General features: G+C 44.6%; 2 protein-coding genes across 2 annotated transcripts in view; one reads left to right on the top strand and one right to left on the bottom strand.

Annotated features, from left to right (window-relative positions):
• Window positions 1–4,842: 4,842 nt before the first annotated feature.
• Window positions 4,843–8,948, top strand: LOC308248568 (procathepsin L-like; the record flags this gene model as incomplete). The annotated part of the gene is made up of 7 exons (XM_080668690.1): window positions 4,843–4,968; window positions 5,722–5,844; window positions 5,948–6,094; window positions 6,278–6,502; window positions 6,965–7,127; window positions 7,773–7,890; window positions 8,622–8,948. 7 exons carry the CDS (start codon window positions 4,843–4,845, stop codon window positions 8,719–8,721), a joined length of 1,002 nt encoding a protein of 333 aa, XP_080524816.1. The 3' UTR covers window positions 8,722–8,948.
• Window positions 8,949–12,857: 3,909 nt separating this feature from the next.
• The window catches only part of DAPK1 (death associated protein kinase 1), a 165,417-nt gene continuing 159,971 nt past the window's right edge, over window positions 12,858–18,303 (bottom strand). The window contains exons 25-27 of the mRNA XM_080668571.1: window positions 17,400–17,588; window positions 14,166–15,394; window positions 12,858–13,675 (exon numbers count right to left, since the gene is read on the bottom strand). Coding sequence (XP_080524697.1) covers window positions 13,642–13,675; window positions 14,166–15,394; window positions 17,400–17,588 — 1,452 coding nt within the window. The 3' untranslated portion in view covers window positions 12,858–13,641. The remainder of the gene's footprint in view (window positions 13,676–14,165; window positions 15,395–17,399; window positions 17,589–18,303) is intronic.

Raw genomic sequence — 18,303 nt, 5'->3', positions numbered from 1 at the left:
CCCAGGTGGTCAGGGGTGTATTTGGTATTTGAACCCATGCCATTGTATCTGGAATCCACACCACAAAACAAATGGACAGCTGTCTGGGGAATGCTTTGTAAAAGTAAGTCTTGGCTCATTGACTTAAAACAAATGGGAGGAGGTGTTATATTGGGGAGAAGTGTTAAGTGGCCTCAGGGTCTTGAATACCACACTAGATTTGTTCATTTCCCTGTGGTTTAAAACTGCCAGAGATGGGGTAGAGAATTATATCCTGTTTTTCTAGCGAGCAAAAGAAATCTAGACAGATGCACTCAAGAATAAACTTTCTCACAGAGATTGCATTTTTTAAAAATTGGGAAATCTGCCAACTGTATTTTATTAAAGGCAGAGCTAAGGACTGGTCACTTATATAAAATGTGGCCATTTGAATAAATAGCACTCATCTGAGTTATCTAACAAAGAAACTGGCACAGAAGAGTAGAGATAAGAACAAAATGATGTCTTTCTGTAATACATAATTTTACAAATTTTGTGAAAATAAATGTTACCAATTTTTGCTTAAATGGTCTTCTCCGATATTTCTCTGGCATTAGATGATTCTTGGTCAAGTTTTAGATTTGGGCCTGGCCAGTGTTGCTCAGCGGTTGAGCATAGACCCAGGACACAGGAGGATTCCTGGTCAGGGCACATGCCCGAGGTGTGACTCGATCCCCAGTAGGGGGCGTGCAGGAGGCAGCCTACTGATGTTCTCCCCTTGATGTTTCTATCTCTCCATCCCTCTCCCTTCCTCTCTCTCTAAAACAGTGGTCGGCAAACTGCGGCTCTTTGGCCCCTTGAGTGTGGCTCTTCCACAAAATACCACGGCCTGGGCGAGTCTATTTTGAAGAGGTGGCGTTAGAAGAAGTTTTAAGTTTAAAAAATTTGGCTCTCAAAAGAAATTGCAATCGTTGTACCGTTGATATTTGGCTCTGTTGACTAATGAGTTTGCCGACCACTGCTCTAAAACATCAGTAAAAGTTTAGATTTGGGGCCCATTTATTATAAAAAGAGGCCTTGCTTTCTCCACTGCATTTGTATCACAGTCCGAAAAACAAAGGGGATGCCATTCTTTGGAGCCGCACCTGCTCCACAGGCTATTGCCTCAGGTGCAGGCGTTCAGGCGGTCACCGGTTTTCCCACCCTCCACTGCGCTCCAAGGGCAACTTTAAAACCCCTATATTAGACTTCGTGATTGTGTTGAATTCCTTGGTGTATTAAAAAGCGTTTCTTAAACCTCCAGTTTATTTACAATACATTTTTGTAACCTAAAAGCTCCACTCTCCAGTTGTGTTTGAGAGAGAAGAGCTTCAATTTCCTCAAAGATCTTAAAACATAGTTTTAAAAAAATATTTTTATTGATTTCAGAGAGGAAGTGAGAGGGAGAGAGAGATAAAAACATCAGTGACGAGAAAGAATCACACTGGGGATCGAGCCTGCAACTCCAGCATGTGCCCTTGACCGTAATTGAACCCGGGACCCATCAGTCCACAGGCCAATGTTCTATCCACTACCGGCTAGAGCTAAAATAAAATTTTTAATGAATTGATTTTTAAAAATGGTATGGGGTTGCCAGGACTATTCAATAGGGAAAGGGTGATCTTTTCAACAAATGTTGATATCAGATATGCACATACAGAAGAATGAAGTTGTAACCTGACTTTATACCATGTGCAAATTATTAACACAAAATGGATCCGAGACCCAAATGTAAGAGCTAAAACTACAAAACTTTAGATGAGGACACAAAGGAAGAGACTTACTGGATATTGATATTGGACCTAGTAATATCTTTTTGATATGACACCAAGCAACCAAAGAAAAAATAAATAAATCAAACTTCATTGAAATTAAAAACACTTGTGCATTAGAAGACATTACCAATATAATGCAAAGGCAACTCACAGAATTTGAGAAAATGTTTGCAAATCATATCAGATGGCAACCCCGTGCAATGCTGGTAGAAATGTAAAATGGTGCAGCCACTGAGGAAAACATAAAAAAAGATTAAACATAGAATTATATCTAGCAATTATATTTTTTAATATGTACATACACACAGAATTGTAAACAGGACCTCAAACATTTGTACTACAACATTGATTGCAGCAGCATTATTCAAAATAGTAAAATGCGGACATAACTCACATGTCTATTCAGGCATGAATTTTTGTTTCTCTAAACAAAACATGGTACATTCATACAATGGAATTCACCTTAAAAAAAAGAAAATTCTGACACATGCTACACCATGGATGAACCTTGAAAATAATACAGGGTATGTACCCAGGTTGTGGGTTCCATCCCCAGTCCGGGCGTGTATGGGAGGCAACCGATAGATGTTTCTCGCATTGATGTTTCCTCTCTCTCAAATCAATAAAAATATGTTCTCAGGTGAGGATTAAAAACAACTGCAAAACTGTTATTCTCTGGAGCATTTCAGATCTTGCTGCATGGCATACATTGTCAGTTTGGTTCAAATAAACTCATAAAAGTTCTCTACAGTTTTGGACATTCCTTTTGTCGATACTAGAGTAGTCATATTTATAGAGACAGGAAGTAGAGTGGTGGTTGCCAGGGGCTGTGGGAGAGAGGAATGCAGAGTTATTGTTTAATGAGTATAGAGTTTCAGTTTGGGAAGATGAAAAGTTCTGAACATGGACAGTTGTGATGGCTGAACAACAATGTGCATGAACTTAATGCCACTAAACTCTACACTTAATAGTTAAAATAGATATTTTGTTACATACATATTACCACAGTAAAAAAGATTATGCATCTGATTGTGCTTTTAGGTTTATCAATTCAATGCTAAATAGAATTTAGTTACAAATTCACATGGACCTTGACTCAATTTTTATCAAAATAATTTAAAACATGAATAGAAAAAGGTGATGTGGAAAGGAACCTAAGGTAATGATATATATTTTTGTTGTTGTTAATCCTCTCCTGACGATATTTTTCCATAGATTTTTAGAGAGTGGAAGGGAGGGGAAGAGACAGAGAGAGAAACATTGATGTGAGAGAGACGCATCAATTGGTTGCCTCCTGTATGTGCCCTGGACGAGGACCAGGGATCAAGCCTGCAACTGAGGAACATGCTCTTTTTTATTTTTTTTAAATTTTTTTATTGATTTCAGAGAGGAAGGGAAAAGGAGAGATAGAAATATCAATGATGAGAATCATTGATTGGCTGCCTCCTGCATGCCCCCCACTGGGGATCAAGCCCGCAAACCAGGCATGTGCCCTTGACTGGAATCGAACCCCGGACCCTTCAATCTGAGGGCAAACCAGCAAGGGCAAGGATGTATATTTTTAAAAAGGTATTTTCAACAATGAGTTTGTTTATATAATAAAAAAGGAAAATGTACAGTGTTTCTAGGGACTTCTTAATTATGTACATTAATATTTAATATATTTTCTTTACTTAAAACGTTTTCACAGATTCATTTAAATCCTGACATTAAATACAGGGTAAAGTAAAAATCACTGAAGTAAATGTCATTAAAGGAAATTTCTTAAACGAAATCTCAGGAAAAGCACGTTGAGGAAGACAATCCATAACCCAGAATGGGGAGGTAAAAGTAGCTTCGTCTTTCAGCCTTTCCTCTTCCTCCTGTTAAATGAAATTTTTCGGTAAATAACTCCTTTCTGTCGGTTTTGAGAAAGGCTTGGGAAGGAAGGAGACTCCTGACGGGGAAGGCAGGAAAGGAGCCTTACAAAATGCCTGGCCGTCTCGGGAGAACCCGCCTACACCCTCCCTTTAGGCCAGTGAATTGGTATTGCCAAACCCTTCCAGATTCTTCCAAAACCCAGCTGCACCCATCCTGAAGCCAAGATAACGCACCTGCCCGAGGGCTCTGCATTCTGGCACCCTGCCCCGCCTTTACTGTCTAATAAACAGGAATCACTCGCCAGATTATCGCGTCCTCAGCCCTCGGGGAGATTTCAGGACTGGCAAGATGCGCTGAAAAAGCACTTGGAGCTCCCCACATGCTTCTTTTCGTGAACCACGTGCTGAGCTCCTGAATTCGGGGTACTGGGGTGATCCGCATCCCAGGGAGGCGCTGAGCTCCTCAGCACAGTCCCTGGGCCCTCCTCTCGCCTCCCTCCACACCTCAAGCCCTGGGTCTGCCTGGGGCCATTCGGAGCGAACCTAATCAGGTGCCTGGAATTCCACGCTCGCAGGCCCCGCCCACAGGCCTCATCAGCCAATCGAGGCGCTGGCAGGCCAGGTTGGGGCGGGCCGCGCGGGCCGAATTCCCGAGGCTTTAAATCGCTGCCGCGGAGGAGTCACAGCCGTCGGAGATCCTGGACCCGCACGTGCTGACTGTTCCTGCTCTGCTGCGCCCCCGAAGGTGAGCGTCGCGGACCGGGCCCGACGCTGCTGGGCCACCCCGGGAACCAGCCTTGCGGGTGGAGGGTTCGGGAGTTCCAGGAGGCACCGTCCCGGGTCCTGGCATGGCGGGCCAGGCAGCCTGACCTCCGTCTGCTGGACTCACTGCGCTCGTGGCAGCGGTGGGCTTGTGTGGAGCGGGGAGCAGGCCGCACCTCCCAGGCCCGGCCCTGCAGGGCTGGTGTCCCCGGCCCCAGCGGTGCTCTGAGCCTCGGGAGAGTCTGTCCCCGTCCCAGGTGCAGGAGTGGGGTCTCTGGGCTGTTTTTCTCCACCCACATGCTTGGCCTCCCTTCACAGCCCTTTGTGTAAATACTTGGGAGGATAAATCCATTTTTTACACCTGTAATGTCTCAAGAAGGTAGGATGGCTTTCTAGGAGGATTGGTATAATCAGATACTACTTTCTTTTCCCTCCCTAGGTTTTGAAACATGAATCCTTCATTCTTCTTGATTGCCCTTTACTTAGGAATAGCTTCAGCTGCTCCAAAACTTGATGGAAGTTTAGAGGCACGATGGCACCGGTGGAAGGCAACGCACAGAAAACTATATGGCTCGGTTGGTAACATCTGAAATTATCCAGAGGGACCGCTCAGAGAATGGTCCAGGCTTTTGGGAGTTTATAGCAGAAAGTAGCTTTTTTTTTCTCCTTTGAAAAAATGTTTTTTATTGCCCTGACCGGGTTGGCTCAGTGGATAGAGCATTGGGCTGTGGACGAAAAGTCCTGGGTTGGATTCCGGGTTCGATTCTGGTCGAGGGCATGTACCTTGGTTGCAGGCTCGATCCCCAGTAGGGGGAGTGCAGAAGGCAGCCGATCGATTTTCTCTCATCAATGTTTCTAACTCTATCCCTCTCCCTTCCTCTCGGTAAAAAATCAATAAAAATATATTTATTGATTTCAGAGAGGAAGGGAGAGGGAGAGAGAGATAGAAATATCAATGATGAGAGAGAATCATTGATTGGCCGCCTCCTGCACGCCCCCTACTGGGGATGGAGCCCGCAACCCGGGAATATGCCCTTGACCAGAATTGAACCTGGGACTCTTCAGTGCCCAGGCCTATGCTCTATCCACTGAGCCAAACCAGCTAGTGCAGACAGTAGCTTCTTGAGGCTGGCTCTTCCCAAGGCAATGCCTTCATGACACCCATTACTGAGCACAATATGGGCAAACCTCGCTGGTGTATGGGTGCTAGAGAACAGAAGTATAAACCTTTCCTGGCCACGGTTTCTCTTCTGCAAATCCACTTGGTGAAGGTGACTTGGTTTTAAATAGAAATAAAAAGGATAGGTTGGTTATATGTTTGCCTCTAGAATGAAGAAGGCTGGAGGAGAACAGTGTGGGAGAAGAATATGAAAATGATTGACCTGCACAACCAAGAATACAACCTAGGGAGACAGAGCTTCACCTTGGCAATGAATGCTTTTGGTGACATGGTGAGTGTGGCTTGGGAGGCTTACTTTGCGCTTCCTCTCCTCACTCAGTACTATACCAAAATAATGCCTTGCTTGCCAACATTCTACTTCCTTTTCCTTGAAGACCAACGAAGAATTCACGCAGGTGATGAATGGCCATCAAAACCAGGAGCACAAGAAAAGGAGAGTGTTCCGGGAACCTTGCGTTGCTGAAATCCCCCCAACCGTGGATTGGAGGGAAGAAGGCTATGTAACTCCCGTGAAGAACCAGGTATGACAGTATTCAGCAGGTCTCTCTCCAAGAGTAAAGCCATAAAGGAGTTGGCGTCACGGCTATGGTAGACTGTGGGACAATATGTGTCTCACTAATTTTTAAGAGTTTACTTATTGTTGGCAAAGTTGTCAAAACCTTGCTATTTGTTCTGCAAACTGAGAGCTTCTCTATTGTTTTCAGGGTCACTGTGGTTCTTGTTGGGCATTTAGTGCAACTGGTGCCCTTGAAGGACAGATGTTCCGGAAAACTGGCAAACTTATCTCATTGAGTGAGCAGAACCTTGTGGACTGCTCTCAGGCTCAAGGCAATGAGGGCTGCAATGGTGGCCTAATGGATAATGCCTTCCAGTATGTAAAGTCCAACGGAGGCCTGGACTCGGAGGAGTCCTATCCATATCAAGCAAAGGTAAGCAAAGTTCTTACCTTGATGCCATTCCTTTTGAAAGTTGAACACCTTAGAGCAAACAGATGCCATATTTAGAATTCGTATTTTATTTTACTTTTAATTTTTTTTAGAATTCATATTTTAGACTGTAGAGTCTATATATGTAAACCGTCAGAACTTTCATCAAAATATATCAGTCTTGAACAGTTCTGTTTGGGATGTTCACAGTTCTTATTTCTGTGTTACATGGAGACATACATACCATTCTACATATAGCACACTATTCTTCAGAGTGAAACATTTCTTATGGAGAGATAAACCGACAGCGTCTCATTGAATAGACACCAGCTAGTTTTTCATTTTTAAAACAGCCAGTAGCATTTCACAAACTTAACCTGGAATCATGAAGCTGCCTACTGTCTGAAACTCATGCTTCCCAGGAGGTGGGTTAGTAATCACATCTCTTCCCCTTTACCTTTAAAGGTTGGGCCCTGCAGATACAGGCCCGAGGATTCTGTTGCCAATGACACTGGCTTTGTGGACATCCCTAAGCAGGAGAGTGCCCTCATGAAGGCAGTGGCAACTGTGGGGCCCATCTCTGTTGCTATAGATGCAAGCCATTTTAGCTTCCAGTTCTATGAAGATGGTAAGCATTGTCTATGTAGAAATTTAGGCAGAAAAACTGGAAAACCACCATGACATAAAGCAAGATTCACTCTTTGGTTTGCATATTTTCTGGGTGTGTGGATTTAGCATTGTTCTGTGCACACTTAATATCTTTCCCTGTTGTTTCCATTTGACATTACTTGAGCTATGTCCTCATGATTTTAAGCACTTCATAAATATATTTAAATGGCTACATAATTTGATTGGTATAGCTTAATAATGTATACTTTACCTTTTTCCAGTTGTTAGGCCTTTAAAATTTTCCAAAGAACTTTACTCTTGTAATTAAAACTATAGAGATCCTTTGACTCAAGTAATTTTGCGTTCTGTGCTATTTCCTAAGACTGACATCCTAAAGAAGAGTCTTTATGCCTCCTGACTGACACATTGTTTACAAAAGAGATTGTGCCAATTCAGATTTCTGCTAGTATTAGATGAGGGCCTAAGTCCCTAGCCTAGGTTTAAAAAAAAAAAAAAAAAAAAAAGATCTTGCTTTCAAATCTTACTTGGTTTTATGTCATTTAGCTGAATTTTGAGATGCCTTCCTTACTGTAGTTGATATGCAGGGTTACTGTCACCTGCCACTTGGAGGTCCTCATGCCAGTATTGAATTTTACTTTCCCAGGCATTTATTATGAGCGGCACTGCAGCAGCGTGGATCTAGATCATGGCGTTCTGGTGGTTGGCTATGGCTTTGAAGGAGAAGAATCAAGTAACAATAAATATTGGATTGTCAAGAACAGGTATAAACTGCTAAAAATACTTATATTGGAAAAGATATTTTTGCAATCAGTATATGGATGCAGGTCTTCAAACTCTTGAGCACACTTCTGAAATTCCAGAAGTCTTTTTTTTTTTTCTCTAGAGTCCTGTTAGTTTTATTTTTTTTGTTAATCCTCACTGGCAATTTTTTTCTTGCATTGATTTTTAAATTTATTTTTAAAATATATTTTTATTGATTTCAGAGAGGAAGGGAGGAGAGATAGATGAAAGAGAATCGTTCAGTGATGAAAGAGGATCGTTGATCGGCTGCCTCCTGCACACCTCCTACTGGGATCTGCTAGGGCTGCATTGATATTTTAGAGAGAGTGGAAGGGGGAGGGGGAGAGACAGAGAAAGAAATACTGATATGTGAGAGACACATGATTGGTTGCCTCCCACACCCTGCAACCAAGGTATGTGCCCTTGACCGGAATGGAACTCGTGGGCTGATGCTCTTAACCACTGAGCAAAATCAGCTCTGCCGAAATTTAATGTTATGAAAACACATTCTTATGCCTGTGTGTTCCTTAAGTGGAATAAACAATGTATGTGCAGGCTTAGAACTCAGCCAAGAACTAGGACCGCCTCTCCTGATTCTTTCTGAATCTGTTTGGGACACTCTGGTGCACTGTTTCAGTATCAGGCGTAGTTGTTAATAAAAGTAAATGTGTTTGATTATTTGTATAAAATGGAAAACCCTCTCTTCTTTCAGCTGGGGTGAAGCTTGGGGCAAGAATGGCTACATAAAGATGGCCAAAGACCGGAACAACCACTGTGGAATCGCCACTGCGGCCAGCTATCCTACTGTGTGAGGTGATGGTGATAAAGAAAGACTTGATTGAGAACAGGATATCCAGAGGAGGAATTTCTGTCTTAAAACTGACCACATTTTACTTAATGGGATACAACACTTGAATCTTGAAGATCCAAACTGTGATTTGAATTCTGTGATGTTTTACATTGGTGAAAATGTTACCACTTCTTTTATAAGGATGTATAAATTTTTACCTTTTAAAATAAAACTTTTTATTATTATTTTTAATCCTCGCCCAAGGATATGTTTATTGATTTTAGAGAGAGAGGAAGGGGTAGAGAGAGAGAAAGAAACATCGGTGTGGGAGAGAAACATTGATCAGTTAGTTGCCTCTGGTACGTGCTGTGACTGGGGATTGAACCTGAAACCTTTTGGTGTATGGGACAATGCTCCAACCAATTGAGCCACCCAGCCAGGGCTAAAACTTAATTTTATATGTAGAGGTGGGGTTCTTTCCATTTTTAATACATTTATTTTCTAGACACAGAACTGTAATTGGGCCCTAAAGACAACTGAATGTGCCAGTGGTTCATTAGGACAGTGGCTGGGTGGCCTTCTGGGTCCTCTAGGGGTGGGAGGGAAGGAGAGAGAAAAACATCAATATGAGAGAAACATGGATTGGTTGCCTCCCGTGCATGCCAATTGGGGGCCAACATCAACCTGCAACCCAAGTATGTGCACCTGACTTGGAGTTGAACCCGTGACCCTCCAGTTCTCCGGCAGATGCTCTAACCACTTAGACATAACAGCCAGGGCAAGGACAATTTTAATAAGGAAAAAATTCATATTTTAAAAAAGTTGAGCACACACACGTAGGATTGCTAGATTAAAAAGGGGCCTTAGACATCATGATTATTTGACCCAAGATAATGAAAACCCAACTGAGTTACAGGATGAGTGCCACGGTTTTTGCTGCATCTTCCCCAACTGCTAGTGAAGACCACCTGGCTACCTGCAGTCAAAGAAGGACTGGACCTGGTGGATTGCCAAGAATGCTTGTCAGCTGGCAGTTCATGAAGTGTCTGGCTTGTGAGTCAGCGCATAGTGCTCATTTATTTATTTATTGTTTAGCAGTATTGCAGATGACCCCCATTTTACCCCTTTGCCCACTACCACCCAGCCCCCACCTCCCTGCCCCTGGCCTTCACCGTTCTGTTGTCTGTGTCCATTGGCTAGTTCCCTACTCCCACCCCTTCCCTCCGGTTCTGTTTTGTTAAACAAATCTGTCCATTGGATTCCACATATAAGTGAGATAGTATGGTATTTATCTTTTAATGATACTTATAGCTCTGTCGGAGTAGAACATTGTCATGCACAATGTTTTCCATTTTCCACTGTCATTTTGGCTCAGTTTGAGGATATATATAAGAAGGGTTGTACTTTCTCTAAGGCCATTAGTTTTCCAGATTTAATGATGAGGTGCAGCCTCTGTGTATGAGCCTGGCCAGTGTTTCTAGCTTAAGGTCAGCTTCTCTGACAGCTCATGATGTCACTTAGAGGGAGCCAGGTCTCCTGCTGGTTCAGGTCACTGAACCATTGTTGCTGGGGTGGGGAGGGAAGGACACTGCATGTATGCTTGCGTGTATGAGAGGGGGAGAGAGAGAACACAGATCTCCTTTGGATCTATGATCTGGAATTTTTATAAATGTCATTGGATATGAAAATTATGCCCAGGAGTCCTTGGGCTAAACTGAGCCAGCCACACATCAAGTGGCTGATGGCTTCCCCTTGAGGGACCGATTTTATCTGCTGCTCAACCCTAGCACTCACAAGTAACATCTCCACTCATCTTCCTTGGGGTCAATTTTCCACACCTGGGAGAATCTGGAAAGAGATTCTTGATAAAATTAAACTCGGGGTGACCAGATTACCAGTAAGTCTCCCGGTGTAACCACGTCCTTCAGCCAGTGCTTGGACTTGGGTCGCGGGGCTCAGTGACAGAAGGTTCTCAGGACCAAATGAGCCACCCCAGCGGCACTCGGCACAGAGACGCTGTGGGTCTCCCCGGGAGGCTCCTCCTGTTCTCTCGGCTCCCTGGGTTCAGAGCTGCCTTCTTGAGCCTGACGCTCAAATGTCTGTGTCAGGGTAACTCCTTAGCAAGGGCCAGGCTTCTCCAAAAGGACTGTTAGGAGGTGAACACGGCCCTTTCTTAGAGCCCACGGGTCCTTGTTCTTTAGACTCTCCCTGGTGTCCTGTTTCTGACCAGAATGGAGAACACCTTCCGGATGTTCTTGGAGCGGATGCCGTTGTTCGCTCAGGGAGCACAGCTCTGCTGTCTGTGGTCCCTGGACTAAAAGTCCACTTGGGGATTTGTAAGACTGAAGAAAGTAACAAATGCAGGACAGATAGGAGTTGTCCAAACCTGTAGATAATTTTTATAAAAATTTATTTGAGCCACCCCTGGCCTGGTTGCTCAGTTGGTTAGAGCATCTTCCTAATACACCAAGGTTGTGGGTTTGATCCCGGCCAGGGCACATAGGAGGATCAACTAATGATGCATAAATAAGTGGAACAAGCTGGTGTTTCACTCTTCCCCTTCCTCTCTCAAATTAAAAAAAAAAAAAAAGACTGGTACAGTTCTTTACGATTATTTGCTCAGCATTCCCCCGTCCCTTTCTCCTGTTCACCCAGGGTCCCTGGGGCAGCCCAGTCATATAACTCGATCTCCTTCAACCACCATGTTTTGCAGAGGGATAGCCCAGGGGACCACGCTGGACCGGACCGGGCAGAATCCTCCGGGATTTCAGGTGTACAGGATGCTGCTCCAACCAGCCGAGCCACACTGGCCAGGGCTCCTCTGGGATTTTACGTGCTGATGCTGCCAGAGGCACACCCCTTGCCTCCGGGTTTTAGCTGCCTGATACTAGATCCCTGGGATGGAACGTGCCCTTGAAGTAGAAAAGAATGAAGTTGGCATTAGGAGGGAGCTGACACAAGAAAAGGAGGTCCCACTCGCCTAAGGCAACCACAGTTTTGATTTGTGTCATCTTTTCTAGGCATGCCTATGTATAGCTTTTAGTTTAATTTCATTAATTCTTTTTTTTATTATAAAAGTAAATTATGTTTAAAAAAAAAGTAAATCATGTATAATGTGACTAATTTGGGCAGAACAGAAATGAACTGCATTCCTTCCCATCAACAGAGAAACGCATTGTTACCTTTTTATTATTTATTAACAGAGAGAGTGGGAGAGATGGAGAGAAATATTGATGTGAGAGAGACACATCAAATGGCCCAGACTGGGATTGAGCCTGCAACCAAGGTATGTGCCTTTGACTGGAACTGAGCCCAGGACCCTTTAATCCGAGGGCTGGCACTCTATCCATTGAACCAAACCAACCAGGGCCATTCCTACCATTTTAGTCTTCCTCCTTCCAATATTTTTTCTTTGCCCATTTTTTTAAAACAATCATGACATTTTACTAAATATTGGCTTTGGTCACTTAGAGCTTTTGTGTCTCACAGCTGCTATGCAGGTCAAAACCAGAATTTCTAGTTGGTCCATATATATATATTTTTAATATATTTTATTGATTTCAGAGAGGAAGGGAGAGGGAAAGAGAGATAGAAACATCAATGATGAAAGAGAATCATTGATTGGCTGCCTCCTGCACACCCCTCACTGGGGATCAAGCCTGCAACCCAGGTATGTGCCCTCGGCTGGAATCGAACCTGGGACCCTTCAGTCCGCAGGCCGACGCTCTATCCATTGAGCCAAACCAGCCAGGACTCTAGTTGGTCCATATTTAAAGAAAGGCAGGAAGTATCTTTTTCAGCAGGTTTTCTCTTGCTCCTGCAGGGCACCGTTCCCTTACGTTAGTATAGAAACAGAAAGCTTCCTTTGTCTCCCCATTGCTGAGACTAAATGATTCCACTGGTGTGCTTTTTTTGGTTCACCCAAGGAAAAATGGAGCCTCTTTAAAGTGAGGACAAATGTGGAAATCAGCTGGGCTCTTTTTCTTTCCCACACCATTCCTAATTGTAGTCATAATTAAGCTGGGTTGTTTTCCAGACCCGGGAGTTTAGGTTTCATGATGTTCTGGATTATAGATTCACCTGTCCCACCACATGCGGCATAGGTAAGTAAAAACAAAGCAAAGAAAGATTTCCTTTTGAATTAAAGACCAACAAACTAATGCAACAAGCAATAGTTTATTTAAAAAAAAGGGGGAAAAAAAACAAAAAGAAAAACAAATGACCTTTTTTACTATCTCATAGATTAAGTAAAAATACCTGTATTAATATATATGTATATACATACTGCATATATATATATATACACACACACACATATGATATAACATTAAAATTACATGCTTCTCAGGACAGAAGAATTAGGACATGTTCCCCATATGAATTTAAAACTCTATCACAATTTAAAATCACTGCAATAAAACTTGCTTCCTTTATTTTCTTTTGTAGATTTCAAGTACAGGAAGTTATCAAACCAGCATCTCAATGTGGAAAACCATCTGCTATGCACAAATGACAACGGACAGCCACAAACTGTGAGTCGGGGATTTGAATTCTCACACAGATCTTCGTAGCCCTACAACTGTCACCCTTCTACCTGAGATGAGAGGGAATGATAAAGCGCCACAGTCTGTCGATTCCACACGGACGTTCACATTGACGTTTAAACAAAAGCTAACGAATACATGTCATCGTAGCAACAACACTGGCCATGAAATCACTCTAGAAGAGGATTCCTTTTTCCCCTTTCCTTACCAAATAAAACACAAAAAATTGCTGGGAAAATAACCCAACACAAATCGGAGGGTGAAGCACCTCTGGCGATGATCAGCATACAGCAAGGAGCAGAGAGGGAGCGTTTCCTTCGGGACAGCTCCTGGCTGACGCGATGATTTCAAATACACCCTCGTCTGCAAAAGGCACTCACATATTGTCTATTTATAAATCATACAGTGGGAGTCCATACATGAGGGGTTTTCCTATAAATATAAAAAAGATAAGCTGAGGACATGATATATAACAAAGAAAAGAGTATGAAATGCACATTTTGGATAAATGTGCGCTTTTTATTTAAAGGACAATCAATATAATCGTTAAAAATTTTTCATTGAAAAGTTAGGAATTCCAGTAAAATTGTCAGTCAGAAGCAAGGTACTAGAGGCTGAGAGATGGAGTCCAGAACACGGAGAGGAGGGATACTAGCTTCTCAAATGGCCAAACGGACGGGTGTGATTAGCTCTTAAACTAAAAAAGACCGTTCACTCACAATGGAATGTGTGAGAGGGAGAAAGGGTGGGAAGGAAGGAGGGAGGGGTTAGCAGAGAAATAGGTGCAGCAGGAGGGAGGGGGGCGCCCTTCAGTAGGTGGGCATCGGAAGGGATGCATCTGGAATCTCTGATGGGAAAGATGGCTGCATCCCCCTGCTTTTGCAGTTTGAAGACACCCTGCCCAAGCCAAAGCTGCCCTCACCTGGACACGACCGAGCTAATGGAATTATAAGATGTGCCACTGTTGCAGCTCGAGGCATAGGCCTCCTGGCCATTGCCATCGAGGTGGATTTTGAACACAGAGGACGCCTTCAGTAGAAAGTCTGCCGCGTCTCGGCGCCCCAGCTCCCGAAGTTTGGACATAAGGATGCCGACTGTGCTCTCGGGGTAGGAGGTCCATTCCCGGAGCAGGGCATGGACTGGGCTCGGGAGGAACTCCTTGGGAGCCCCGTTGTTGGTGTTATACTTTGCCACAAGGTCAGGGAGGCCCAAGTTCATGGCGAGAAGGCACCAGTCCTTCCCCATAGGATCAGGCGGGTCCAGCAGGCGACTAAGTTTCCTCCGGGTCAGGAGGTTCAGATCTGACGCGTGGATGTCCATCCCCAGGCTGGCCTGTGAGTAGATGTCGTGACACCCGAAGCACATGATGCTGCTGAAGCTTTCCTTGTACCCACCCATGGTGTTGGTCAGCGAGGTCTCCTTCAGGGTCTGCGCCCGGAAGAAGTCCCGGGGCTGGTAGATCATGACGGGCTCGTGGTGCTCCCTCAGCTGCTGGGGGCTCAGGTAATGCTTCACAGTCAGCAGCCCTGGCAGCGTGGTGGCCATGACGTTCTCGATGGTGCTGCACACCGAGTCCAGCAGGAGGCAGCACTTGATCTTTTCCGTCTCTAGCCCGCGCACCTGGACCTCGATGCCCTGGCCGTGGTTGACCAGGAGCACCAGGAGCTCGGCCCCACGGTTGGCGATCTTGCAGCCGCTCACCCACAGGCGAATGTCTGCGTCTCCCTCGGCGCTCTGTTGGTGGATCCACCGGCACAGGTTCACCTGGACCTTGTGAAAGATGCCGCATGGGAAGGGGGCGAGGTGCTCCACGGGGACGATGCGTACTCCGCCGTAGACCATCACCTCGTCCTCCTCGTCCGTCCAGGAGCGGTGCAGATTGTCTGTCTTGATCAGGGCAGGGATATCCACCATGGTCCCACTGCTCAGGTCCCGGGCACAGATGTCCATGGCGTCTAGGATCTGCAGCAGCTCCTCCACGTCACTGTCGGGCACCAGGCGCTGGATGTCCTCCATGGTGTAGCGGCCCCGGTAGTGGTGCAGGGCCCGCGGGGTCTCCACGGAGAGCAGCTTCCCCAGGACGTTGGTGCAGAGCCAGCGGGGGTCCAGGAGCAGCACGTCCTGGACTGTTTCACTCTGCATGATGTTGATCTGCCAGAGGAGACAACGAGAAGTCACACAGAGGACCTAAATGAACAGGCACCAGCTGCTCAGAGAACAAACGGGCCTGAGCAGTGACAAAATCTGAGCAGATGTTGCAAGGAAAGACTCCTCCATCATTCGTATGGCTGGCTCTCAAATATCAATTACTAAGCCAAAAACCAGTTTGAGAAGGTCGTAAGGGAAATTTTGAAAAGACCGTGGACCCTTAAAAAAAGGTGAGAGATGGCAGCTATGGGATGAGTGATTTTTTACTAGATTCTGTTCCAAAATAAATACATAAGCAAAACCAGCTATAAAAGAAATTATTGGTACAAGTGGCAAACAATTGAATAAGGACTACATATTCAGTAGTATATCAATATTATGTGTCCAGAGTGGGATTATTAATTATATTGTGGCTATGTGGGAAAATGTCCTCTTTAGGAGATATAGGCCAAAATCTTGTTTTGTTTTTTTTAAAAAATATATTTTATTGATTTTTTTACAGAGAGGAAGGGAGAGGGAAAGAGAGTTAGAAACATCGATCAGCTGCCTCTTGCACACCTCCATCTGGGGATGTGCCCGCAACTAAGGTACATGCCCTTGACCGGAATCGAACCTGGGACCTTTCAGTCTGCAGGCCGACGCTCTATCCACTGAGCCAAACCGGTTAGGGCTATCTTGTTTTTTATTTTAGAGAGAGGAAGGAAAAGGGAGAGAGAGATAGAAATATCCATGATAGAGAATCATTGATTGGCTGCCTCCTGCATGCTCTCTACTGGGGCTCAAGCCCGCAACCCAGGCATGTGCCCTGACCAGGAAGTGAACTGTGACCTACAGGTTCATAGGTTGATGCTCAACCACTGGGCCATGCTGGCCGGGCTGTTTCTCCTAATTCATAGAAACAAACACAGACAGCTAAAATGAAGAGACAGAAAAATATGATCCAAATGAAAGCCAGGAACTGAATGAAATGGAGACAAGCAATCTACCAGATAAAGAGTTCAAAACACTGGCAATAAGGCTGCTCAATGAACTTGGGAGAAGACTAGGTAAACTCAGAACTTCTACAGACAGAAAAAACAAAACAAAAAAGAAACAATCAGTGCTCTCCCTCCATGGCTTTCTTCCCTAAACTCTAGGGGTCCCTAGAGACTTGGTTAGGGGAGCAATGGGGACCAGCAGCTTGTCCCTTGAACTGGACTCCAAGGCCCCCTTTTCTCTGACTTTTCACTGAGCCAATGGCAGCTCTGCCTTGGCTCATTTCTTTCCCATAATGTTTCTAGAGAACAAAGCAGCCCTGCCTAGGGTCTCTTGTTGCTTCTTCTATACTAATCCCTTCTTGCTTCATGTCCCAGGTTTAATAAACATATTCTTAAAATAACACACACACCAATCAGACCTAAAGAACACAGTAACTGAAATGAAAACACACACACACACACACACACAAAAAAAACACTAGAGGGAATCAACAACAAATTAGTTGATGCAGATGAATGGGCCAGCAAGCTGAAATAAATGAACTAGAGACTAAAAATAGAAAAGATCAACAAAACTAAGAGCTGGTTCTTTGAACAGATAAACAAAATAGATAAACCTTTAGTCAGATTCATCAAGAAAAATAAGAGAAAGGGCCTAAATTAATAAAATCAGAAAGGAAAAAGAAGAGACACCCACCGCAGAAATACAAAGGATTGTAGGAGGACAGTATAAGCAATGATACACCGACAAATTCGACAACCTAGAAGAAATGGCTAAATTCCTAGAAACAGAATCTTCCAAGACTGTTGTTTCTAGTAATCAGTCTGTTCAGATTTTCTGCTTCTTCCTGATTCAATCAGTAATCAGAAAACTCCCAACGAATAAAATTCCAAGACTAGAAGGCTTCACAGGTGAATTCTACTAAGTGTTCAAAGAATTCATACCTATCCTTCAGCTCTGAAAAGGGAAAGCTCCCAAACTCAATCACCCTGACACCTCCTGGAGCCCTGCCCGACCCGTGAGCCCTCACCTCGCCGGCACTGTGGAGCTGCTGGGCTATGCACCTGAGGTCCTCCTCGCTGGCCAGGGGGTTCAGCTGGTCCTGCACGTCGTACACAAACTGCTGCAATGACATCAGCTGGTTGGGCCCATTGAGCTTCCTCCAAGATGGCAGCGTGGAGATGATTTTCTCACACAGGTGAGTCATCGGAGGGCAGACCTAGAACACGCAGGACGTGACGGGTCAATTTACAGCTGTGGGGACTCGCAGGAAACCGGGTTTTCATGGGGACTGTTGAAATTTTTCAATTTAGACTCATTCTTGCTATTGGCTTGAAATGGGTTTTTAATCTTTTAACTTGATTAAATAAATCAGTCTGCTACAGACTCATCTACCCAACCACACCTTCCTAATTAAAAGCCACAGCAGCCATACCCTGCCCCCCGTCGTTCATGAGGCTGTCCCCTGGTGGACAGTAGCTTTTAGGTCAGCTGAATTCCACTCCTTGTTAAAAAACACACACAGAATGCCCAGGGATACAGGCAAATTCGAACGGCCTGACCTCAGGGGCGGAGGGTGTGTGTGCGAAGCGAACATCGTGCCACACTCCAAGAACACAGTCTCGTTCCATTTGTTCATCTGTTATGGCAGGGGAGTGGTTAGGGGTGTATTTTATGCCCTTCAACAAGTGCTGTGGGCGAATTTTTTCTACCTTCTGCATTTTCTAAATATTTCACAAGTTGCTTTTTTGTATCATTATCTATATATAAAACCCTAATAAGCAAATAGACGGAACAGTGGAACAACTGACCAACCGGTTGCTATGATGTGTACCACCAGGGGCACGTGTAGAACATGGTGGGCGTCAGCTGCAGCAGGATGGTGGAGCAGGTGAGTGGGGGTACCAGACCAAGGTGGGGCACAGTCGCGGGCA

The sequence above is a fragment of the Plecotus auritus genome (genome assembly GCF_963455305.1).
Source record: "Plecotus auritus genome assembly, chromosome: 5".
Lineage (NCBI taxonomy): Eukaryota > Metazoa > Chordata > Mammalia > Chiroptera > Vespertilionidae > Plecotus > Plecotus auritus.
Note: the sequence above shows the minus strand (reverse complement) of the source record. Positions and strands in the feature narration are given on the sequence as shown.